Source organism: Littorina saxatilis, linkage group LG12 (genome assembly GCF_037325665.1).
Source record: "Littorina saxatilis isolate snail1 linkage group LG12, US_GU_Lsax_2.0, whole genome shotgun sequence".
Lineage (NCBI taxonomy): Eukaryota > Metazoa > Mollusca > Gastropoda > Littorinimorpha > Littorinidae > Littorina > Littorina saxatilis.
In genome coordinates this window covers 68,916,678-68,944,037 of record NC_090256.1, presented here as the reverse complement: position 1 = coordinate 68,944,037, position 27,360 = coordinate 68,916,678, and the positions used below count along the sequence as shown (strand labels likewise).

Sequence of the window (27,360 nt, the reverse complement as noted above, 5' to 3'; positions counted from 1 at the left end):
TCTTTTTCTACCAGTCACATCACATACAAACCTTATTCTTCTTAATTTTTATTATCAGATGAAAAACATATCTGCATAATTCACACAAAACTAATACACAGCCAAATATTCATCTACATGAATACTAACATCTTTCATATATATATGCAACTTCAAACATACATTACAAACTCAATCCTCGCCTTTCACACAATAAATGCAGGGGTAGAATGTCACAGCGATAGCATGTCACAATCGTCATTTTCCCTATGATGCCATTTTTTTTGTGTGGCAAGAATGAAAGTGGAAAACAAATGATCTGGTTATGATAATGATGAAGTCAAGCAAGTAACACAAATATATAACCTCGTTGGAAATTGAGTATCTTGCCTGCTAATTAAAGCACAATACAAGTAAAGGCTAACAACTCACAAGCTATCTGAACGTCTGTCAAAAGAAGTAATATTCCAAGATTCTTCCACCATCTTTCCACAAGACAGTGTGATCCACATCCTTGGCACAGCTTTTCAAGTAACGAATTCATTATTTTAAAACATGAGTACTTTTTCAAGAAGGAACTTTTGTGAGTGTGCGTCAACAGATTAGAGCCCTGTGACAAACACACACAATTATCACACACCTTCATATACTGTCTGTTCTACTGACTGGTCCCAGTTTTCAATGCCCATCATTAGAAACAGCAAGTTTTCTTGGTTGAAAATAACCTTAACATCACCCTTCATACTACTCAAGAGCTGATGATCACATGACACCCTTCATACTACTCAAGAGCTGATGATCACATGACACCCTTCAAACTACTCAAGAGCTGATGATCACATAAGTAATGAAGATGTTTTATGTAACTGCATTTGATGCTTTCGACAAAAAATTGCTTTCCATCAAAGGTGTTGCAAACGAAAAGTCACATTTTTCTCTCTCCCCATATATTCAGCTACACGCTATTTCAAATACAAACAGAACCCATGTACACGTACACACTTTATAAAAAGTAATGAAACATTTGTCAACCCAAACATACATTCAAAGTACTGGCAGGCTGTTTGCGCCCGCAGCGCTCCATCCAAAACTGCTGACACGAATCCCGTCGACTTGAATCACAGTTTTCTTCTTCCGTAGGGCGCTGCCACGACCTTCACCACTGCACACTGTACGCTGACATGTGGTTGTACAGCGACCAGTTCTGTCCACATCACTTCTGAATGGTGCCAGCAGGTAGCTCACTTAAAACACACAGTTCGCTGGGAGAGGGGAGAGGGGGTTGTAGGTGTTAGAAACCCATTCCCCCCATACCGCCCATACCACCCATGCCTCCCATACCACCCATGCCGGCCATGTCGGCTTTGTCGTCCTTTGGTACCTCGGTGACCACAGCCTCTGCCGTGGTGAGGAGGGAAGCCACACCTGCCGCGTCCATCAGGGCTGTTCTCACCACCTGCACACACAGGTAACAAACATAGGTGAGAATGGTTGCTGATCTAGTTCATATCACCTTGTTAGCCTTTACCTTCACCGGATCACGCGTTGGACGACACGGTCCGGATAATGCGACCCACACTTTCCAAAGAAGGATTCAACGTAAAAAGTATGGGTCGTACACGACCCACGCCATCCGAATAGGTATAATCATTTTTCCGCCTCTTTGCAGAGTAGGGGTCGTACATGACCCATGCCATCCGAATAAGAACAACGTAACATTCCTTACATAATTCAGACCTGCCTACCTCCAAAATTACAAGGTGTAATGAGCCCAGCCAAAATTACAAGGTGTAATGAGCCCAGCCAAAAAGAGTAATCTGGTGGAAGAAGGTGTAATCAAGATTCCATTCGGCAATCATTTCGCACATTGTCACTTCTGCTCGGACAATTTCTCAATCCAGTTTTGTTACTGATCACTCGACTCCCTGATAAAGAAACCGGTAATTCGAACGTCTTGTCTTTTGGTTTCCATGAGCTCTCTTTACTGCATCCTTGTGATAATTTGTCCCGATGTGCTATGCAGTCATATTTTCCACCGTGTGCACACGAAAAGTCACTGTGGCAAAGGGAACACAAGACGTGCTTTGGTCCTTTTGATTAAGGTCCTAGGCATGGCCACGATTCCATTTAGCTGCCTTTGTATTTCTGTTGAATGGTTTTCTTCTTTTTCACAGCAATCCTTTTACAGTAAAACCTGCGAGCAAAGGACGCTCTTGGGGGAGCCTTGCCACTGTCCTTTGTAGCAAAGGTGTCCTTTCTTATGAATATGAATGCGCCAACTTTTTTTGGAAAAAAACCCCAACAGTCACGGATTCTTTTTTGACACAGTGATTATTAAAACTCAAAGTTTTGAAGCCCTCAAGGTTTTGTTCAAAGAAAAGGAGAGAGAGAGAGAGAGAGAGAGAGAGAGAGAGAGAGAGAGAGAGAGAGAGGAGAGAGAGAGAGAGAGAGAGAGAGAGAGAGAGAGAGGTGCAATCGGTTTCTTATCTGAAGCAATGGGCCATTCACTGGAAGATTCTTTGATCGAGCTTTTGAAAACCACTCGAAGAGTTCTTCGTTCAACTCATCATAGGTTGTTTTTCTTCTCTCAACACATTTTGCCGTCGATCTGGCACCGGAGTCCCACTGACTGAGAATTTGTGTTCGATCAGCTTTTATGTTGGAAATTTGAGTTTTTCCGCAATTCAGCTCATCAGCAACTTTTCGAACGGTCTTTATGACATCGACTTCTAAAGTCAAAATTTTTCGTTTTGGCATGGTGAGACGAAGACGAAGGATGAGACGAAGATGCATCACAGTACAGAAAGTAGAAACCCGAAATGTTTGTGAGTTCACGGCATCGACCAATGAGCGTGCACCATACAACAATCAACTTCTTTCAAGTGCTGTCATTGGCTTACAAAATAAGCTTCTCGCGCGTTCACATCGCCAGCGAGATTGTATTTGCAGAACCAAGATGGCGGACCAGCGTCTGCTAAAAGCTGTCTGCTTCAAGGGTTTGTCCGTTGTTGACAAGTAACGAACCCAATCGGGACCAAAAAAGGGTGTCCGTGTCCGCGCCTTTGAGGTGTTCGCTCTTTTAAGGTGTTTTTGAGAGTAAAATACATCCGTCCTCACTTGAATTGTCCGTTATGCAAAGGTGTCCGCCGAAATAAGGGTCCGCTAGATGCAGGTTTTACTGTACCACCACTGTGACCAGCTTCCTCGTCAGATTTGTCTGTCTCATGGGGACTCAGATTTTCCACGCGTCGCTAATGCATTGCAATGCGAACGGCGTCGTCTATCTTGTATGTGGCTGAACAGATCGGAAATGACCAGATATTGCCCAAACGATCTCGCGCAGGTGCAAACGCAAGGTCTGTGAGAGCAACAATACAGATCGGATTTACATCGAGACAAGATGCGAAAATCGTACTTTTGGTTTAAAAAAAAACGTACTTCCCTTGTGGAAAGCGTGGTGGCGTAGTTTGGGTTAACAATCGTAGTAAATTATGCCCATATCGTAAGGGTAGGCAGGTCTGCGTAATCAGGGGTGGGACTCTCTTGTGATGAAAAAAGAGGAAATCCCTTTTCTCCAGGGGGGTTCGGGGGCATGGTCCCCCCAATTTTTTTTTAAATGGTACATTAAAATCTGTGCAATCTGGTGCATTCTGAGACTAAAATTCAACTCGTTTGGATCAGGTAAATAAGACATTCTCCTCACCCCCCCCCCCCCCCCCCCCCCCAAAAAAAAAAAACACACCCAACCAAACAAAAAACACACTTTCACACACAACAATGGTAACATTGTAATGGTGCATACTTACTCCATTACTGGCAATAGTATATGATCCAAGTGACGCCCAAATGCATTGAAGCTCAAAATGACTATTAGTTATCAGGAGTTTTCAGTCAGCACAATTTAACTCTCCAGTGTTCTGTTCCATCTTCACTTCTCTCCATATCATTCAGTCAACAAGTTATAAATACTGTGATGAAATGGGACGCGGAAAAATAGATTACTCCAGCGGAATACGTAAGTTGATAGCGGAAAAGTCCCACCCCTGGTAATTCCATATGTGTCGTCCACGACCCACATCATCCGGACTGGGCAGTTCAAATTACGTCATCGTTTATTTGTTTGTTTACAAAGATAATCTTTCAAAAAATGGGCGATGGAAAGGTCATATGGTGATTAGAGATTACATGAAGCCTCAATTAAAAACTCCAAAGAGTTTTAGAGATAAAGTTGATTTTGTAAGGCTCTGGGTCGTCCACGATCCACGAAGTACGGTGAAAGTTAATACAAACCATTACTTAACGATACAATTAGGCAGAAAGTTACTTAGGAATATTTTTTTTCAGCATTCATGGGCTCATATGTACATTCAAATTTCTTGAACCTTTTTGTCAATATTCTTTATTACTGCCCTTATGGGCTGAGAAAGTTACCACCTAAACGGGAGCCATCCACAGTGCTGGATTGGTTGAAACTGAGATGTGTTGTGATTTCAACGAATGAGAATTCAGAAATAAGAAGAGTAGCAAATCCAATGCAAAGAAAACAACTTACTAGTAAATTGATCTAAACAGCACTACTACCAGATTAGTACTTGTGACCTAAGATTTTTACACCACGACATGTGAAATTCATTGCTGGAGTAAAAGCAATCATGTCCAAATTAATCTACTGCCTAGCAGGTCTGTCAGTGGAACACCAATACCTTTGTTGGGTCGAGGATTCCGCGCTCGATGAGGTTGCAGTACTGGTCGTTGAGTGCGTCGTATCCCATGTCCCCTGTCTCGTTCATCACCTTCTCCACCACCACGTGCGCGTCAACTCCCGCGTTCTTGGCGATCGTCAGGGCCGGCATGCGGAGAGCGCGTCGCACGATGTCCACACCTGATGGGATAGAAACACAGGTGAGGGTAAGGTAGAGAGAGTCGCATTATGTGCACATCTGATGGGATAGAAACACAGGTGAGTGAAAGGTAGAGAGCGTCGCATTATGTCCACATCTGATGGGATAGAAACACAGGTGAGTGATAGGTAGAGAGCGTCGCATTATGTCCACATCTGATGGGATAGAAACACAGGTGAGTGAAAGGTAGAGAGAGTCGCATTATGTCCACACCTGATGGGATAGAAACACAGGTGAGTGAAAGGTAGAGAGAGTCGCATTATGTCCACATCTGATGGGATAGAAACACAGGTGAGGGTAAGGTAGAGAGAGTCGCATTATGTCCACATCTGATGGGATAGAAACACAGGTGAGGGTAAGGTAGAGAGAGTCGCATTATGTCCACATCTGATGGGATAGAAACACAGGTGAGTGAAAGGTAGAGAGAGTTGCATTATGTGCACATCTGATGGGATAGAAACACAGGTGAGTGATAGGTAGAGAGCGTCGCATTATGTCCACATCTGATGGGATAGAAACACAGGTGAGTGAAAGGTAGAGAGAGTCGCATTATGTGCACATCTGATGGGATAGAAACACAGGTGAGTGATAGGTAGAGAGAGTCGCATTATGTGCACATCTGATGGGATAGAAACGCAGGTGAGTGAAAGGTAGAGAGAGTCGCATTATGTGCACATCTGATGGGATAGAAACACAGGTGAGTGAAAGGTAGAGAGAGTCGCATTATGTGCACATCTGATGGGATAGAAACACAGGTGAGGGAAAGGTAGAGAGAGTTGCATTATGTCCACATCTGATGGGATAGAAACACAGGTGAGTGAAAGGTAGAGAGAGTCGCATTATGTCCACATCTGATGGGATAGAAACACAGGTGAGTGAAAGCTAGAGAGAGTCGCATTATGTGCACATCTGATGGGATAGAAACACAGGTGAGGGAAAGGTAGAGCGCGTCGCACGATGTCCACACCTGATGGGATAGAAACGCAGGTGAGTGATAGGTAGAGAGAGTCGCATTATGTGCACATCTGATGGGATAGAAACACAGGTGAGTGAAAGGTAGAGAGCGTCGCATTATGTCCACATCTGATGGGATAGAAACACAGGTGAGTGATAGGTAGAGAGCGTCGCATTATGTCCACATCTGATGGGATAGAAACACAGGTGAGTGATAGGTAGAGAGAGTCGCATTATGTCCACATCTGATGGGATAGAAACACAGGTGAGTGATAGGTAGAGAGCGTCGCATTATGTCCACATCTGATGGGATAGAAACACAGGTGAGTGATAGGTAGAGAGCGTCGCATTATGTCCACATCTGATGGGATAGAAACACAGGTGAGGGTAAGGTAGAGAGAGTCGCATTATGTCCACATCTGATGGGATAGAAACACAGGTGAGGGTAAGGTAGAGAGAGTCGCATTATGTCCACATCTGATGGGATAGAAACACAGGTGAGGGTAAGACTCCCTCCTTTCAAAGACCTTATTTTCTCATAATGTTGAGGTCTTATAAGGGGGTTCCACTGTACAGTAAAACCCTGGTTGGGTGTAAGGCTCCCCGATTCAACACCTCCCCCTGTCCTTACCTATCTGTTGGTCACAGCTACATCAAAACATGTCCTCACCTATCTGTTGGTCACAGCTACATCAAACCATGTCCTCACCTATCTGTTGGTCACAGCTACATCAAAACATGTCCTCACCTATCTGTTGGTCACAGCTACATCAAAACATGTCCTCACCTATCTGTTGGTCACAGCTACATCAAACCATGTCCTCACCTATCTGTTGGTCACAGCTACATCAAACCATGTCCTCACTTATCTGTTGGTCACAGCTACATCAAAACATGTCCTCACCTATCTGTTGGTCACAGCTACATCAAAACATGTCCTCACCTATCTGTTGGTCACAGCTACATCAAACCATGTCCTCACCTATCTGTTGGTCACAGCTACATCAAACCATGTCCTCACCTATCTCTTGGTCACAGCTACATCAAACTATGTCCTCACCTATCTGTTGGTCGGCGTTGTCTGTTTTGAGGGCTTCCAGCATCGGGACACAGCGCAGCAAAGCGGTGCCACCGCCAGCCACGATCCCCTCTGCCACCGCCGCTCGTGTGGCGTTGAGGGCGTCGTTGATACGATCTTTCTTCTCGTTCACCTCCACCTCACTCGTGCCACCAACCTGGAAGACAAACCACAGGATGATCAATCAATGTCACATACTCCGGCAGTCCTTTTCCCCGATGTGGAAAGGTAAACAAATCTCACACCTTCACAAGACAAGAGGAAACGTATAAACAAGCAAGTCAGGAAAAACCCACCTGAAAAACCTTGCAAAGAGGGGTTTGCGCAAGTAAATGACTTTCTGGCTATCTTGGAGACGATTTGATCCAGAAACTGACTTGAGTAAAAGTGGATGTACACGTTGTGCTTGTTGTACATTGACCAGCAACACACAGTGGACACAACACACATGACAGAGAGAAGAGATGTACACGCTGTGCTTGTTGTACATTGACCAGCAACACACAGTGGACACAACACACATGACAGAGAGAAGAGATGTACACGTTGTGCTTGATGTACATTGACCAGCAACACACAGTGGGCACAACACACATGACAGAGAGAAGAGATGTACACGTTGTGCTTGTTGTACATTGACCAGCAACACACAGTGGACACAACACACATGACAGAGAGAAGAGATGTACACGTTGTGCTTGTTGTACATTGACCAGCAACACACAGTGGGCACAACACACATGACAGAGAGAAGAGATGTACATGTTGTGCTTGTTGTACATTGACCAGCAACACACAGTGGACACAACACACATGACAGAGAGAAGAGATGTACACGTTGTGCTTGTTGTACATTGACCAGCAACACACAGTGGGCACAACACACATGACAGAGAGAAGAGATGTACACGTTGTGCTTGTTGTACATTGACCAGCAACACACAGTGGGCACAACACACATGACAGAGAGAAGAGATGTACACGCTGTGCTTGTTGTACATTGACCAGCAACACACAGTGGGCACAAGGCGGCAATGCTGTGGCATCCTTTACATCCCCTGTCACAACACACATGGCAGGGGGAAGAGAGGATGCACAAAACTAGGTCCTCTATTTCTCACACAAAATAAATATATACAGTGGAACCCCCTTTAACAACCTTCAAACACCTGGAAAAATCAGGTCTGAAAATGGAGTGAGTCTTAAAATGGAGTGAGTCTTAAAATGGAGTGAGTCTTAAAATGGAGTGAGTCTTAAAATGGAGGCAACTTTACAAGGGTTATGAACAGAACATCTAAGAAAACAGGAGAGAGTTTTAAAAAGCTAAAAGTCTGCTCTTAAAAGGGGGTTCCACTGTGAAATTAAAACAAATTGAGTTTTTTGGGTTGAAAAAAAAGAATCACACTCACAGTAGCAGAAATTAACATAGAGGCCAGTTCCAGACACAAAAGCTAGTTCAACACCCTTTCTTATTTCTACATGAGCATTACTGATGCATTAAGCATGGGTGCATGTGGGTATAAAACTTGAACCAATCCATTCATCCCTCACAAATAACAAGATTTTGAACAATTTGGACGTTGTGAGGCGCTAACAATGATTGACCTTAAGCACAGCGACACCCTTGGACAGCCTGTGAGGCAGTCCATAGCCACCTCACTAATTACAAGACTTGGACGTTGCGAGGCACTCACCTTGAGCACAGCGACGCCCTGGGACAGCTTGGCGAGCCTCTCTCCCATCTTCTCCTTCTCGTACTCTGACGTGCTGAGCTCCATGTCCTCCTTGATCTGCTGCACGCGCTTCTCGACCTCCGCCTTCTCTCCCTTGCCCTGTACACACACACACACACACAGGTCTACATCAACATGTCCGATTTTTTTAGGCATGTCAGGTAAAAAGCATCATAGTCAAGTTTATCACATCAAAAACATTATTTTACTGTGGATCAAAAGAAACAGATTTCAGAAAACGAAAAAAAAATTAAAATGTCACCAGACTACAAACAGCTGCTCGTTGTTGATGCCACAAGGCATGAGGCAGCGATGTTAAAGTATAAGTGTTGGAATTTTAGCGCGTGAGCCTGTGCGAGAGTTTGAAAACAAACTTGCCAAATATTAAGTCTTTTTTTATTATTATGTGTCACCTATATGTGCCTGATGACAGGGAGACAACTGCCACCAGGAAAAGGTCAGATGGCGTTACTGTAGCATCGTCAGACAGCCAGTGTGAGAACAGAACCACAAAATGTTTGTTTCTCAATGACAAGACAAAATAATTCAAGTCGGTACATTGGTTATTTATCATTTTTATTTCCTGTATTATTGAAGTTTTTTTAATTTTATTCACATAAGTGCATGTGGCTTTTTATTGGCCGAAAATGGTGCGAGCTGTGTTGGAAAAGAGTAACATTTCCAATAGAGTCTGCAAAATTGAGTTTCGTCAGTCAAAAAGAAAGCTATAGGTTTGGGAGATAAAGGGGCGGTCGGGGAATCCGACACATTGACTTTATTTACTGGCTTAAACTATAGTCTGCAGCCACATGTCACCTGCAGGTAATCAACAAAACGTTGTTCCAACCGAAAGCAGCCAGCATACCTTCATCATGAGCGTGTCGTCCTTGGTTACGGTGACCTCGCCCACCCCTCCAAAGTCCTGCATCTGAATATCCTCCATCTTGTACAGGTTGCCGTCGTCACCAAACACCTGCACACACACAGCACACTACATTGTACACATGTACACACCTCATTGCACACACACACACACAGCACACTACATTGTACACATGTACACACACACCTCATTGCACACACACACCGTGTCTCGGTTCCCAGTCTTATCTGCAAGCATTTAGTCAAACACCTGTACACACACACACATCAGCTAATAATGCCATTTTAAGACTATGCCTGGCTCTTTCTTTTCTTTCTTTATTTGGTGTTTAACGTCGTTTTCAACCCTTCAAGGTTATATCGTGACGGGAAAAGGGGGAGATGGGATAGAGCCACTTGTTAACCTCTTCCCTGCCTGTAAGACGTCAGCTGACGTCCTACGTAAAGTGCATCCCCAGTGCCTATAGGACGTCCACTGACGTCCTCGCTTATTCCGACTTTTCCTGCATCCGTATCTGGATCAAAAGTAGTAAGCTATCTTCAAATGGTTAGCGGAAACCGTTGGGATGGTTAAATTTAGAAGGAATTGCGTGGTACGTCATAGGGAAAGCCGTTTTTTCCGATTGCCGATTTGCTACTGGCTGCTCAGAGAGGAGTTTCCCGTGTAAACAATGGCGTCGCACGCTTCGCCACAGCAGCCATGTGGTTCTAAACAGACAACGTACACCACTTTGCAAGCTCTGCAGCTGATTATGGAAGATGAGGGAACTAGTTCTGATATTAATTTGCAGTCAGATGATTCTTTAGAGCACGAGAATGATTGTGACAGTGAGTACGATGTTGATATGCAGCAGTTACTCGAGCGACTTCAGGAACCTGACGCTGTGCAGTCCGACTCGCAGGTAGAACACGCAGAACCAAAAGACAGGTAATTAATGAAAGAATACTATTCACAGTACATGCAGTTTCAATCCAGAATCAAAATCCGCATTCATTTTCCTATAAAAACCATATAACATGTCCTCAGCTAACTGTAATAGTTTGTGTGCTAGAATTTTTTTTTAAATTATTACTGTCTGACTGTTCCAACCTCAAATTATCCTGGCACTGGGTATGCACTTAATTAATTGTTTAGTGGCAGCGAACGGGTTAATGTTTCTTGTTCACAAAAGCACTAATCAAAAAATTGCTCCAGGGGCTTGCAACGAAGTACAATATATTACCTTACTGGGAGAATGCAAGTTTCCAGTACTAAGGACTTAACATTTCTTACATACTGCTTGACTAAAATCTTTACAAACATTGACTATATTCTATACAAGAAACACTTAAGGGTAAAAGGAGAAACAGAATCCGTTAGTCGCCTCTTACGACATGCTGGGGAGCATCGGGTAAATTCTTCCCCCTAACCCGCGGGGGCTACATGTCAATACGTCCCAATACCATTACGTCCCAGTACCATTACGTCCCAGTACCATTGCGTCCCAGTACCATTGCGTCCCAATACCATTGGGTCCCAGTACCATTGCGTCCCAGTTCCATTAGGTCCCAATACAATTACGTGCCATTGCGTCCCCATACCATTAAGTCCCAATACTAGTGAATTTAATTTCCGAGATGTTACTGTAGCAGTGTAGCGACACGTTTTGTAATAAAAGTGCGTTTTGTAATAAATTTATTACAAATCGTGTTTGGATGACAATTTTTATTACAAAACGCGTTCAACACGATTTGTAATAAAAATTGTGTAAGCCGAACACGATTTGTAATACATTACAAAACGCACTTTTATTACAAAACGTGTCGGTACATAGCAGTATTTCACAAATAAAAATAAAATAAAAAGATGTGTACCGGTGATGTCGGACAAACATGTGGACGGACATTGACCAACAATAAATTATCGATAGGTTCCGGGTGCGTATCGCTAGCGCTACGTGTCATTTGTGCTACGTCTGTCTCTCTGTCTCTCTCTCTCTGTGTGTGTGTGTGACTGGAGAACAATAATTGACAAACACAGAATAATTATTGGAAACTGCACAATCAGACAGTACATTTCTTCTTTATGAAAAATCATAAAGGAAAAAAAGGGGTCATAATACTTGTTACAATATGTTATCTTCTACGTGTCACTTAAAATCAAAATAAATTTTGACTCTTGAATTAAAGGTCTTGCTTAAAAAAGGGACCTGTCATCTTTCATCAGATTATAAAATATAATGAATTAAAAATTGTCTGACCAACGAAATATCTCATAAATCAATGTGTTTAACAGATTGTGTGTATGTCTGTTTATTTATTTATTTATCTCTTCTCCATCCTTAATCACTGTTCACACCCACCCATCCCTTCTCTCCCCTAGTCTGACCACGATCACGTACCCCATCCCCCCTTCCGCGGGTCCCCCCTTCCGCGGCCCACACCTCACTGTGCCCACCTCACCTCCCCATTCACCCCACACACACACACACACCCACACACACTGCCCACCGCAGCGTTCAAGCATTGCTCAAGTAACAATTGTGTTGGGACGTAATGGTACGGGGACGTAATGGGATTCCTTTATGGGACGTATCGAGATGCAATTTTCTTGGGACCTATCGACACGCAATTTTGTTGGTACGCAATGGTACGGAACGCAATGGCAGTGGGACCCAATGGTATTGGGACCCAATGGGATTGCTTAATGGGATGCAATGAGACGGCATTTGTTTGGGACGCAATGGTACTGGGACACAATGGTACTAGGACGTATTGGCATGACCCCCCCCCCCCCCCCCCCCCCCCCGCGGGGGGATGCCTGGCTCTAACATCATCCCTCGTGTCACCTCTACCACCAACTTGGACCTGTCAATGGACACGCACACATCCTGTGAACTGGACACTGTGTCTGCCATCAGCAAGTTTTCAGTGTTTCATTGATCTAAATAACCATGGGCGTATTTCCTTCCCATAGAAAACCTGTTATGTCATGGAACTGGGCTAACCAACAAAAGAACAGTCAGTTCACAAGCCTGCCACTGTCAAATACACGAAATGATTAAGCCTAGACCTACACCATAACTCGTATGTTTCTCATATTCAAAAGGTTCCCTGTTCTTTTGTTTGTTGAGTTGTCAGCGAACAAGTGCCGTCACAATTCAAGTCGATTAACATATAACATGATATTGAATCTGTTCTTTAGATATTTTCATGATATCCCAACCGTTTATGCCACACACCAGATGAAAGCCAGTGCAAGGAAAGTGATCAGCTGGTTTTAATGTGGCACCATTTTGACAAACACAGCCAGTACGTCAACACAGCTGTGAAGGTGTAGGTGCTTTCTATGTGCTGTTACGCTAAGCTATGTGCTGTTACGCTAAGCTATGTGCTGTTACGCTAAGAAAATCTGAGAAAGTGAGGTCTTCAAAATGAAGAAGTCTTAAATGTGTGTGTGTGTGTGGGGGGGGGGGGGGGGTGGGACCGGATTGTTAAAAGGGTGTTCCACTGTAGTTTTTCCATAACCGAATGTTTATAACAGGCATGCCAACAGACTGGTAAAGAATATCTGAAAACATCGTGTTTACTTCTTTTATGTTTCCCCTTGGATTCAAAGAGTGAAGCTTTATGCATGAGCTCGGATCCTCAATGGATGTCAAATATTGTATGTCAAAATACTAAAATTGAATAAGTTTTGTTTAAACCAGTATATAAAAACCTGTGGGTTCAGGGAAATTAATCACGCGGACTATTTTGTCTTTTCTTTTTATGATGGTTATGTAGCACCTGTATATGCCTGGTGACAGGGAGACAACTGCCACCAGGAAAAGGTCAGATGGCGTTACTGTAGCATCGTCAGACAGCCAGTGTGAGAACAGAACGTCTCACAATGGAGGAGTAGATGCAATTCTTCTCCCGGTAAATGACCATGTTCTTTCTTTTTTTATTTGGTGTTTAACGTCGTTTTCAACCACGAAGGTTATATCGCGACGAGGGAAAGGGGAGAGATGGGACAGGGGAAAAGGGAGATGGGATAGAGCCACTTGTTAAGTGTTTCTTGTTCACAAAAGCACTAATCAAAAAATTGCTCCAGGGGCTTGCAACGTAGTACAATATATGACCTTACTGGGAGAATGCAAGTTTCCAGCACAAAGGACTAAACATTTCTTACATACTGCTTGACTAAAATCTTTACAAACATTGACTATATTCTATACAAGAACCACTTAACAAGGGTAATAAGTGAAGAATTTTATGGGTGAGAAAAGGAAAGTAAAAGGACTTTGGGGAGGCAGAAATAAAGAAACAAGAAAAAGATCCTAATTAGGTTCACGGCATCGAGAGTGATGCGACCTTCTCTCAGAAGTTAGTAGAGAAGGCTCCCCCATCCACCACCCGGGGGACGCGCCTCTACGCCAATTAGGGGGCGCGAGGAAATGACCATGTATTGACTGGACTTGAATATCAGTCTTGTGTGCATCTATTGAGTGAAAACATTCCAGTTAATTTTATGAGGTCATGCAAGTGATTGGCTGCATGAGGTCACGTGAGCGAGGTCAAGTTCAATCCAGTGTTGACCCAAACATGACATTTGACACCTATCGAGACGGTCAATGTTCAACTAGACCGCAATCGTAGAAACATAACTGTCTCAATCTGTGTCAAACATCACATTTTGGTCAAAAACACAACAAAAACATACAACCATCAAGTACTGACCATTTTGTCAGTTAAAAACTTGTGCATTCTTAAGCTGTCTAGCCAGAAGTGTTATGTTTGTAGCACCTGTATATGCCTGGTGACAGGGAGACAACTGCCACCAGGAAAAGGTCAGATGGCGTTACTGTAGCATCATCAGACAGCCAGTGTGAGAACAGAACGTCTCACAATGGAGGAGTAGATGCAATTCTTCTCCCGGTAAATGACCATGTATTGACTCCACTCTGAATTTCCCTGTACTGAGCCATGCAACACACGAGTCTGACAAACTCTTATTTTGATGGCTGGCCTAGACTTGAAAAAAATAATCATTTTGACAACCAGCATTGGCTTTGATCTCACCGCACATTGGGTAGCACAAATATTTCCAATCTGTATAGTTCCTTTGACTTGCAGCCAATACACCGGAAGCGCCTATAGTGAACATTTTTATAATTCCAACCTTAAAAATAAGGGTTCTATCTTTTACGGAGGGATGTTCTTATTCCCCTTGTTACAGCCTGGCCAGCTCTGAGACAGTGCAGCCAACAGTCTTCACGAGGCGGAGTGGCCTTTAACCTCTCTAGTCAGGAAAGTGATATGTTTGTAGCACCTGTATATGCCTGGTGACAGTGCGGCCAACAGTCTTCACCAGGCGGAGTGGCCTTTAACCTCTAGTCAGGAAAGTGATATGTTTGTAGCACCTGTTTTTGCCTGGTGACAGTGCGGCCAACAGTCTTCACCAGGCGGAGTGGCCTTTAACCTCTAGTCAGGAAAGTGATATGTTTGTAGCACCTGTTTTTGCCTGGTGACAGTGCGGCCAACAGTCTTCACGAGGCGGAGTGGCCTTTAACCTCTCTAGTCAGGAAAGTGATATATTTGTAGCACCTGTATATGCCTGGTGACAGGGAGACAACTGCCACCAGGAAAAGGTCAGATGCCGTTACTGTAGCATCGTCAGACAGCCAGTGTGAGAACAGAACGTCTCACAATGGAGGAGTAGATGCAATTCTTCTCCCGGTAAATGACCATGTATTGACTGGACTTGAATATCAGTCTTGTGTGCATCTATTGAGTGAAAACATTCCAGTTAATTTTATGAGGTCATGCGAGTGATTGGCTGCATGAGGTCACGTGAGCGAGGTCAAGTTCAATCCAGTTTTGACCAAAACATGACATTTGACACCTATCGAGACGGTCAATGTTCAACTTGACCGCAATTGTAGAAACATAACTGTCTCAATCTGTGTCAAACATCACATTTTGATCAAAAACACAACAAAAACATACAACCATCAAGTACTGACCATTTTGTCAGTTAAAAACTTGTGCATTCTTAAGCTGTCTAGCCAGAAGTGTTATGTTTGTAGCACCTGTATATGCCTGGTGACAGGGAGACAACTGCCACCAGGAAAAGGTCAGATGGCGTTACTGTAGCATCGTCTGACAGCCAGTGTGAGAACAGAACGTCTCACAATGGAGGAGTAGATGCACTTCTTCTCCAGGTAAATGGCCATGTATTGACTCCACTCTGAATTTCCCTCTTCTGAGCCATGCTACGTCCAAAGTCTGACTTAACAGTCTATGGACCATTTCCAAGCTGGGCTAGCTGGGAGAGGGGAGGAAAGGAAGAGATAGCAGACTGTTTCAGCGCACCGCGTGACACCGCTAGACGCGTGAAGATTTTCTAAATGGTCGCTAGCCTATTAAACTTTTATTTTGATGGCTGGCCTAGTCTTGAAAAAGAAATAATTTTGACAGAAATGAGACCATATATTATTATTATTATTATTATTATGAACATTTGTGCGCCTAATCTAAATATAGCCCTAGGCTCTTACAAAATATACAATACATAGTGAACATTATACGAGACAGAAATCTACAAGGACCAAGACACTCGAACTCATACACTCACAGACAGACGCACATTATCTGTATTTTGGATCAAATCATGACATTTGACACAGATTTTGACAGTGTTGTTTCACTCAACTGCTAGCATTGTCTCGCGTGACAGATCTCAACACTCATTGTTAAACTTGACTTTGAGCATCATCTTGCTGAAACAAAACTGTCTCAATCTATGTCAAACGTCATATTTTGGTAAAACAAATGCAAATAATGAATAATGTATCAATTGAACCTTGGATTTTTACTTCCTTAAGCCAGAGGCTGACGAAAACTCTTATTAAGGTGGCTTTTCCAGACGACAATATAGTGCATCATATGCAAGTTCAATCTTAAAACGGAAAAGTAATTCTAACTGAAATGCGATATATAATTGCATTCTTAAGCTCTCTAACCAGAAGCGTTATGTTTGTAGCACCTGTATATGCCTGGTGACAGGGAGACAACTGCCACCAGGAAAAGGTCAGATGGCATTACTGTAGCATCGTCAGACAGCCAGTGTGAGAACAGAACGTCTCACAATGGAGGAGTAGATGCAATTCTCCCGTCGAATGTTGGATCATGACCTGTTTACACTTTGAATTCTGTCTCGACTTAGGACTCTTGACCTATGGACTCGGGTAAGAAAGTCTGTGTTCTACAGTCCTATAATGATCCACTCATGGACAGCTGTGTTCTACAGTCCTATAATGATCCACTCATGGACAGCTGTGTTCTAGTCCTATAATGATCCACTCATGGACAGTCACCATCTTTCCTTACAAAGCTTTTACAAGTGAAAACAGGGCACTTTGCCAAGGGAGCTGGAAGTCGTGATACCTCACAAGGTATGTATACAATCCCAAAAGCTGAAAAGAAATACACTAATCACCTTTCATTGAGGTGAAGACTAGACTCGGGTACATTTCCATTTTCCACCAAACAGCACAACATGAAGCTGGTCTGTGTCACCCATGATGTACTCACCATAGCACCAGTGGCGGCAGCCATGTCTTGCAGAGTGTTCTTGCGGTTGTCACCAAAGCCCGGCGCCTTTACAGCCACCACCTGAAGGCCCACCTTGATTCTGTAACACACACACAATCAAGTATATCACTGCATTGTCGCAGAGAATACAAAGTAACCTGCAGCAGCAAAAAAAAACATGAAAAATATTTACTTAAAAATAATGACCTGCTTGCTTCAATAACCCAAAACTTAGGTAAACATTTATCAAAGCACACAGACAATTCCCTCATTTAAAGACTTCTCAGTGCGTAAAAATCTGTGTTCTTTAGGCTGCAACTCCCTTGTACACACATGTGCTTGTGTGTAAGCATGAAGAGAGACAAGGCACTAGTCTGCACATAAGCTGACCTGGGAGATCGGGCAACATTTCCACCCTTAACCCACCGGGTGCAGCCAGGATTTGAACCCTGAACCTTCCAAGCAGAAGGCCAACATCCTTACCACTAGACCACATGCCCGTGAAAATCAAGCAGACACAGACATAGAAAACCACGTCATCTCCAGTGAGAAATTCACACACTGTGGCCGAGATGAAATAACAGCTGTGCCACGATGAAATGTTCCAACCTCACGTGCAGGGGTCGGATCGTTAATTTCATCGTGACTTTTCATGTTGCACCACAGACAACCTGTTTGACCACAGACAGGTCAACAGGGGTTTTTGGTGCTGGACAAACTCAGGCATGTCCGACTGACCACACAGTGGACAGCTGGCTTTCACATTATTTGTGGTCAGAGTTAGTTGAAAGAAAAGTCTTGGTCAGCAGCTGTACTACATGTCAAATCCACCACACAGGCAACAGGCCAGAACAATGCACCTGGTAACAGCTACCACCATCCCCCCCCCCCCCCCCCCCCCATTTTTTCACTGTCGCATGTTTGCAGCTAGGTGCCAGAAAAATGTATGTAGCCCGTCTCTATGCCTGCAGCAGCAAGGTACTGCTCAGGACTGGGAGACAGTCAGATCATTGTCGCATCCTTTTACGTACCACAGCACAACTCAGTCATGTACCGCAGGGAAGACGGGATGCTTCTCGCTCAGAAACTGACCAGTACCAACCACTTTGGCAGGAATATAAAAGTAGCAGCTCAGAAACTGAGCCATATTGATCGCGACTTTGGTAACAAAATAAACTTTCTCTTTCGCCCATACCGGAAATCCGGACTAAATCTATCATCACTGCAAGCGTTTTTATGGTTACTAACCTGTTGAGGACAAGCGTACTGAGAGCGTTTCCATGGCTACTGACCTGTTGAGGACAAGCGTACCGAGCGTTTCCATGGCTACTGACCTGTTGAAGACAAGCGTACTGAGAGCGTTTCCATGGCTACTGACCTGTTAAGGACAAGCGTACTGAGAGCGTTTCCATGGCTACTGACCTGTTGAGGACAAGCGTACTGAGAGCCTCGCCATCCACATCCTCGGCGATGATGACGAGCGGTTTGCGCGCGGTGTTGGCCAGCTCCAGGGCGGGGATGATGCTCTGGATCGACGAGATCTTCTTCTCCGACAGCAGCACCAGGGCGTCCTGGAACTCGCACTTGGCACCTGCAACAACACCTTACACATCAACACCTGCAACAACACCTTACACATCAACACCTGCAACAACACCTTACACATCAACACCTGCAACAACACCTTACACATCAACACCTGCAACAACATCTTACACATCAACACCTGTAACAACACCTTACACATCAACACCTGCAACAACACCTTACACATCAACACCTGTAACAACACCTTACACATCAACACCTGCAACAACACCTTACACATCAACACCTGTAACAACACCTTACACATCAACACCTGCAACAACACCTGCAACAACACCTTACACATCAACACCTGCAACAACACCTTACACATCAACACCTGCAACAACACCTTACACATCAACACCTGCAACAACACCTTACACATCAACACCTGCAACAACACCTTACACATCAACACCTGTAACAACACCTTACACATCAACACCTGCAACAACACCTTACACATCAACACCTGTAAGCTCTGGATCGATGAGATCTTCTCCAACAGCAGCACTCTGTGAAAAGGACACTAAACACACGACACAGATATTCTTTGTTCAATTACCTTTACATCAATATATACTTTGTCCTACCTTGGCTCTTCGTTTTTACACGTTTGTCAAACGGGTTCACCTTATTTCTAGAGCAAATTTCTTCAATAACCCAGGAATGAAGGGTATATTTAGTACTAAGATAGCCAGGAACAAGGCAGGGGTGTCGTTTGGATCGGCCCTTCGCCGATTTTTTTTTTACTTTGGCTGAAACTTTCATGTCCTTATCGGCCAAATGTCCGAAGAGTATTCGTCTTAATCGGCCAAGGTTTGTCCGGGTTTTTTTTTATTGGTCAAGCTTTGATTGCTAAAACTGCTGCCAATGTACTTAGTCAACTGACTGGCATTTATTTTTTTCGCGAATACCAAAAAAAAACCATCAATGTTTTGAACGGAAGCCATTGACAAAAATTATAGCTGCCAGGGTGGTTTCCCTTGTCCAGGGAAACTACACTCTCAGCGTTTGCATCCGTCGGTTTTCCAAGGCGTGTTATGAATTGCACAAGATTGGAAGAGTTTTATTGTTTTACTTTCAAGAAATTAAAGTTAAAGGTTTAAAACAGTTTCAGTGTGTCTGTTTTAGTTAAATCAGCAAAGCTGATTGTTTCAGTTGCAGTGTGCAACATATGTTCTGTGTTCCTAAGACAATGATTGTATTGGTGTTTCCCTCTTGTGCTTCAATGTTGCGATGACTTTCGATGAGCCAAAATAATAGCCGAACATTTTCCAAAATGTCCTAAAGCTTTTTGACAATTGTGGCCAAATGTCCCAACATGAAAATGTCTAGCAACACCCCTGCAAGGGGAAGTAATGAACAGCAAATAGCAGGGCTGAATGAGTTAAGTACTGAAGTCTGTTTTTCTTCTAAGACTATTTTTGTGTCATGTATATTTGTGAAAAAGCAATGTAGCAAAGCAGTCCAACGAGTTTTTCAAAATTGAAGAAAACCTCGATAAGACCGCAGTGTATTACTGTGGCGTCTGCAAGTATCTCCTTGAGGTCAATCGTGACATCAGGTATCCGGTCAGACGCCATGGCAACAGAGTCACCACCTCAATTTCACTCACTACATAAAAAACGCAAACTTGTTTTAAGATCCTCAAAACATCTGAGAAAGTCTTTTTTAACAAGGATGGAGTCTTTTTTAACAAGGACGGAGTCTTATTTAACAAGGACGGAGTCTTATTTAACAAGGACGGAGTCTTATTTAACAAGGACGGAGTCTTATTTAACAAGGACGGAGTCTTATTTAACAAGGACGGAGTCTTATTTAACAAGGACTGAGTCTTTTTTAACAAGGACGGAGTCTTATTTAACAAGGATGGAGTCTTATTTAACAAGGATGGAGTCTTATTTAACAAGGACGGAGTCTTTTTTAACAAGGACGGAGTCTTATTTAACAAGGACGGAGTCTTTTTTAACAAGGATGGAGTCTTATTCAACAAGGACGGAAGGACGGAGTCTTATTTAACAAGGACGGAGTCTTATTTAACAAGGACGGAGTCTTATTTAACAAGGACGGAGTCTTATTTAACAAGGACGGAGTCTTATTTAACAAGGATGGAGTCTTATTTAACAAGGATGGAGTCTTATTTAACAAGGATGGAGTCTTTTTTTACAAGGATGGAGTCTTATTTAACAAGGACGGAGTCTTATTTAACAAGGACGGAGTCTTATTTAACAAGGACGGAGTCTTATTTAACAAGGATGGAGTCTTATTTAACAAGGATGGAGTCTTATTTAACAAGGATGGAGTCTTACTTAACAAGGATGGAGTCTTACTTAACAAGGACGGAGTCTTATTTAACAAGGACGGAGTCTTATTTAACAAGGACGGAGTCTTATTTAACAAGGATGGAGTCTTATTTAACAAGGACGGAGTCTTATTTAACAAGGACGGAGTCTTATTTAACAAGGACGGAGTCTTATTTAACAACGACGGAGTCTTATTTAACAAGGATGGAGTCTTATTTAACAAGGACGGAGTCTTATTTAACAAGGACGGAGTCTTATTTAACAAGGACGGAGTCTTATTTAACAAGGATGGAGTCTTATTTAACAAGGACGGAGTCTTATTTAACAAGGATGGAGTCTTATTTAACAAGGATGGAGTCTTACTTAACAAGGATGGAGTCTCATTTAACAAGGACGGACTCTTATTTAACAAGGACGGAGTCTTATTTAACAAGGACGGAGTCTTATTTAACATGGACGGAGTCTTATTTAACAAGGATGGAGTTTAATTTAACAAGGATGGAGTCATTTAACAAGGACGGAGTCTTTTTTAACAAGGATGGAGTCTTATTTAACAAGGATGGAGTCTTATTTAACAAGGATGGAGTCTTTTTTTACAAGGATGGAGTCTTATTTAACAAGGACGGAGTCTTATTTAACAAGGACGGAGTCTTATTTAACAAGGACGGAGTCTTATTTAACAAGGACGGAGTCTTATTTAACAAGGATGGAGTCTTATTTAACAAGGACGGAGTCTTATTTAACAAGGATGGAGTCTTAAAATGGAGGTACATTTACAGAGATGCCAACCCTTGTGACAGAGATGCCAACCCTTGTGACGCATAACTCCCAACTGTAGCAATGACGGGCGACCATACCTTTGGCGGTGTTGATGAAGTAGGGGGAGATGTAGCCTCTGTCGAACTTCATGCCTTCAATGATTTCAAGCTCGTCCTTCAGCGTCTTCCCATCCTGCAATAGTCGGACAACACGTTCAAAACACACTGAAAACCAAACCACACAGATGAAGACTGGATTCTGGTCACAGAAGAGTGTCACCATAATTCTGAATCAACACAAGGCAACAGTTCCACAGCAGACGATCTTCATCTCTAATCAACACAAAGGCAACAGTTCCACAGCAGACGATCTTCATCTCTAATCAACACAAAGGCAACAATTCCACAGCAGACCATCTTCATCTCTAATCAAAAAGAGGTAAAAAGATTCAGTTAACTGAAAACAGGATCATAATATGATTGGAGTTAAAGAAAAAGATTAGTTTGTACAATGACAAGGATTTAAGTTACTGAACTTGTCAAGTCAAGTTTCACGGACTTTCTTGCAAGGAGTTAAATCAAATGTTATTCTCTGGACAGGAAAGCGTGGCCCTTGATTAGGCTCACATCAGGTCCAGCACGTGAACTAATTACGTCAAAAGCCTGCATGGAAGTCTATTAGTCTCGATGAGAGAGACAATTCTATTTTAGGTACTTTACGACAAGACTTTGTATAATGTATTTGATGATGCAAGAAAATGTGAAAGACGGCATGTGGGTCCATTTTGGTATATCGCACGCAGTCTTCAGCCCCAGCACGTCATCACGGGAAATGTTAATTACATTTTTTTGCAGGAGATGCAAACTGACAAACAGAATAAAGTTTCATTTGGCTGGAAACATCAAAGGTATGTGTAGTCATCTGTGAGATAGTTGTGTGAAGCTCTTGACCGTTTTGATTGTATACTGCGACAAAAATACTGCGACAAAAATACTACTCCTTATTTCAGCAATGCTGTGACTCCTGCACTGCATCTTTTAGGAAGAAGCCAATAACCTCCCTTCGTAAAATAATACACGTTGCGGCAACCAACAGAGATACGGCAACCAACAGAGATACAGCAACCAACAGAGATACAGCAACCAACAGAGATACGGCAACCAACAGAGATACAGCAACCAACAGAGATACAGCAACCAACAGAGATACAGACGCTCGTGTCGGCCTCATGCACAGTTCCAAGTAAGGAGGACCAAGTAAGTAGGAGACAAAACACCTCTCACCTTGACTGTTATAAGCAGAAGACAAAACACCTCTCACCTTGACTGTTATAAGTAGGAGACAAAACACCTCTCACCTTGACTGTTATAAGCAGAAGACAAAACACCTCTCACCTTGACTGTTATAAGCAGAAGACAAAACACCTCTCACCTTGACTGTTATAAGCAGAAGACAAAACACCTATCACCTTGACTGTTATAAGCAGAAGACAAAACACCTCTCACCTTGACTGTTATAAGCAGAAGACAAAACAAGACCCACCTTGACTGTTATGACACCATCACGCCCTATCTTCTTCAAAGCTCCAGATATCAAATCTCCCACCACTTTGTCGCCATTGGCTGAAATCGTGGCAACCTGCAACACATCACACACGGTTGTTACTATTTATGACACATGGCTGTAGTTACTGTTTATGACACATGGCTGTTGTTACCGTTTATGCATATGAGTAGAGGGGTGGTATTGTTGCTGTTGCACCATTAACTTTCAGAGTGGAGATAGAGAGCACCAATCTGGAACAGGCACACAAGCGTTTTTCTAGCACCACTGAGATCCTGTCAAGGCAACTGGCATGCCAGGACAAGAGCAATAAGTGGTGCACTAGCTTTTCACGCCATGCCACGACTCAACAGATGACCATACACTTACAAGTCTAATAGCCCCATCAGATATTCTAGATATCCAGGTGACTCCACCCAAAACAGACATCTTTCTCTTGAACTCTGTGTAATGTTCAGTTTGTTTGCTTAACGCCCAGTCCACCACGGAGGGTGATATCAGGGCGGTGCTGCTTTGACATTTAGCGTGCGCCACACACAAGACAGAAGTCGCAGCACAGGCTTCATGTCTCACCCAGTCACATTATTCTGACACCGGACCAACCAGTCCTAGCACTTACCCCATAATGCCAGACGCCAGGCGGAGCAGCCACTAGATTGCCAATTTTAAAGTCTTAGGCATGACCCGGCCGGGGTTCGAAACCACGACCTCCCGCCTACTGGGCGGACGCCTTACCTCTAGGCCAACCCACGACCTCCCGCTCACTGGGCGGACGCCTTACCACTAGGCCAACCCACGACCTCCCGATCACGGGGCGGACGCCTTACCACTAGGCCAACCCACGACCTCCCGATCACGGGGCGGACGCCTTACCACTAGGCCAACCCACGACCTCCCGATCACTTTCTTTTCTTTATTTGGTGTTTAACGTCGTTTTCAACCGTTCAAGGTTATATCGCGACGGGGAAAAGGGGGGGGGGGGGGGGGGGGATGGGATAGAGCCACTTTTTAATTGTTTCTTGTTCACAAATGCACTAATCAAAAATTTGCTCCAGGGGCTTGCAACGTTGTACAACCCTCCCGATCACGGGGCGGACGCCTTACCACTAGGCCAACCCACGACCTCCCGATCACGCGGCGGACGCCTTACCACTAGGCCAACCCACGACCTCCCGATCACGCGGCGGACGCCTTACCACTAGGCCAACCCTACCACTAGCCCACCCTTACCACTAGGCCACCGTGTTGCGGTCTGTAATGGTCAGTCAATTTAACGAGAAACAAATGGTCAGACTGCCTACCTGTGCAATCTCTTCAGGTGTGGTGACAGGCTTGGACATGGATTTCAAATGATCGACGACAGCCTCCACAGCAAACATCACGCCTGAAAAGCAGAAACACATTCCACTTCAACAACATGTGCACACCACGCTATCAGCCAGAAAAACTGATGTAATCGCCCCTAACTGAAGTGTTTAACATTGTTTTACAGCAGAAACCCCTGTTAAAAAAAACTTGCTTTTTCACATTTTCTGTTCGTTGGAAAATTTACCTCTATCTTAAGAATCCTTCCATTTAAACTAAAGACACAATTTTCTCAGATTTTCAGGGTTCACCGTGTACTGTCAAATATCGCCCGATCAAGAATCCAAATCTCAAAATTGCCTTGCTATACAGAACGCTTTCTACGACGCATATATATATGTTTTCCATTCTCCCCGCAAGGTCTTAACGTTAACGATTACACAAAATTCGCAGTGGTTAAAGTTTGAAATGAACAGAGTTACTTCCCATGTCAAGGGTGGCAAAGGGGTTTCCAGCGCAGACACAAACATTGAATTAGCTCCCTTCTGCACCTCAATTACACAAGTCTCGTTACCCAATCACACAAACCAACACCTAAATTGTCTTGCAAACATTACCTCACCACTAAAGAGCAAAACAGAGGAAAAAAAGAAATACAGATCAACAAATGCATCGCAAGTCAGTTTTTATTCCTTTGACAGTTTGAGTGACTGGACCCACCTCTCCTGATCTCAATGGGGTTAGCTCCCTTGCTGATCTTCTCGAAGCCCTCCTTAGCGATGGCGCGGGCGAGCACGGTGGCGGTGGTGGTGCCGTCGCCCGCCTCCTCGTTGGTGTTGTTGGCCACGTCCTGCACCAGCTTGGCGCCGATGTTCTGGTACTTGTCCTTCAGCTCGATGCCGCGGGCAACCGTCACCCCGTCCTTGGTGATCTTGGGGCTGCCCCAGCTCTGCTCCAGGATCACATTCCTCCCCTGGCACAGCAAAACAAAGACAAATCTGATATGATCCATCAACATCTTTCTGGTAGACAGGGAGTAGACCCTCTATTAAAATAATGCAGCAAATTGTAGGGAGTTGCAGTGAACTGTAAAGAGACTCAACAGACCTTATTGAGTTGACCCTGTTTGCAGCGTAAATGCCACACTTACTGACTTAGACCACAATAGGTCATTTGGACTTGCTATAAAGAATGTGTTCAATCCGAAGAAGTCCTACGTGTCAAAACTATCGGACATTCTACCGGGCATGGGTCAGAACAATGCCTCAGATCAGATAAGTAAGCGACCGAAGATAATATGACTGTGTTTGGCCTGAATTTCACCACAACTTGATGTCTCAGCAGTTTTGGAGTCGTATGAAAATGCAGTGATTGTGGTGGCAATCTCCATGCTATTTCTTTACAAGCCTGAATCCTGGCTCTCACGATACCAATTTTATTTCCAGCCTTTTGATCGTTTCAACCACAAAATATCAAACCTTCAGGTCAATTTTATTCCTGGAACGAATGACCAAATATGAAATCAGACCTGGGAACCCCTGTTTTGCACTTGGAGCATTCTCAAAAAAAAATTGGCGTATTTTCAGAAAAATTAGTGTACTCCACACATTTTTCAAACCTTCCAAATACTGGATTGGTTTAAAAGTAGTCCATGAATTTGTTTGATCGTATTTATTTTCCACCGACCGTACTGATCGTATTTTAGACAATCAAGCGTACAAAATACGCCAAAATCGTATGGGTTCCCAGGTCTGTGAAATATATATTGAAAGGTCAAGAAAAATGTTACTTTCCACGCAAGTCTTACTACAACTTCAAGACTTTTGAATATGTATTCATCCATCATGTACGGAAGTACATACTATACATGTTGGTTACCTTTGGCCCCATTGTGACCGCAACAGCATCAGCCAAGAGGTCAACCCCCTGCAACATCAGAGCTCGGGCGTCCGCGCCAAACTTGATATCTTTGGCGTAGCATCGTACCAGTGATGGTGCAAATCTCTTTGCAAGTGCTGGCCGCAGCAGGCTTGGTAATCTGTACATGGTTTATTGTTCCTGAAAAAGTACACGAAGATCCCATTAAAATGCGTCAAGTCATACAACACTAAAATTACTCTTTGTCTTATTAAAGTGCGTCTTGACCGACTGATGCAGTTTTCTTCTCTCTTTCATCATCCCAAATTGTTAATTCACGGTCAGACATGTTTTGCTACAACTACAAGTCATAACTTCTGGCGTGGATCTTCTTCGTAAGCACAACCTTTCGTTCTTCTTGACTATGAACGCTGTGGTAAATGGCTTCTCTAAACTCGGATCCATTTGCATGCACTCTTTATCATGTAACACCGAGATACGCAAGCATGGCCCCCGGATGCCACACGTGGGTTCTCCTGTTGTATGTTGCCGACAGATAATAACCCAACAACTATAACAAAAATCATACAAGAAATACGTTTAAGTGAACCTAATGCAACGTAATAATTAAAATAGAAATTACAAACAATCATCGCATGTTCTGAATTAAAAGATTTCCCTGTTTGTCACCATACCTTTGCCCTCGCCGCACACGATGTCTGCAAGAAGTGACCTTCACTGCTTTAACCTGGGGGAGAAATCATTTATCTTTACTAAGCATGAGAACGTGGATACTCAAAACACAATGTTACTTTCTCGTCACTTAAAAAGTTAATAAAGCTACAATGCACTGGAAATCTGTTTTAAAATTTTATATGTTTGTTTTCTTTTGTGCA

General features: G+C 43.4%; 1 protein-coding gene across 1 annotated transcript; it reads right to left on the bottom strand.

The window, feature by feature from the left end:
* Positions 1 to 32: 32 nt before the first annotated feature.
* Positions 33 to 27,251, bottom strand: LOC138982652 (heat shock protein 60A-like). Its single transcript, XM_070355976.1, has 13 exons — positions 27,160 to 27,251; positions 26,486 to 26,665; positions 25,328 to 25,580; positions 24,604 to 24,686; positions 23,282 to 23,377; positions 21,838 to 21,931; positions 18,507 to 18,675; positions 17,085 to 17,184; positions 9,511 to 9,618; positions 8,607 to 8,744; positions 6,895 to 7,069; positions 4,683 to 4,861; positions 33 to 1,435 (listed from the first exon to the last, which is right to left on the bottom strand). Exons 2-13 carry the CDS (start codon positions 26,651 to 26,653, stop codon positions 1,271 to 1,273), a joined length of 1,728 nt encoding a protein of 575 aa, XP_070212077.1. The 5' UTR covers positions 26,654 to 26,665; positions 27,160 to 27,251; the 3' UTR covers positions 33 to 1,270.
* Between the last annotated feature and the right edge of the window lie 109 nt (positions 27,252 to 27,360).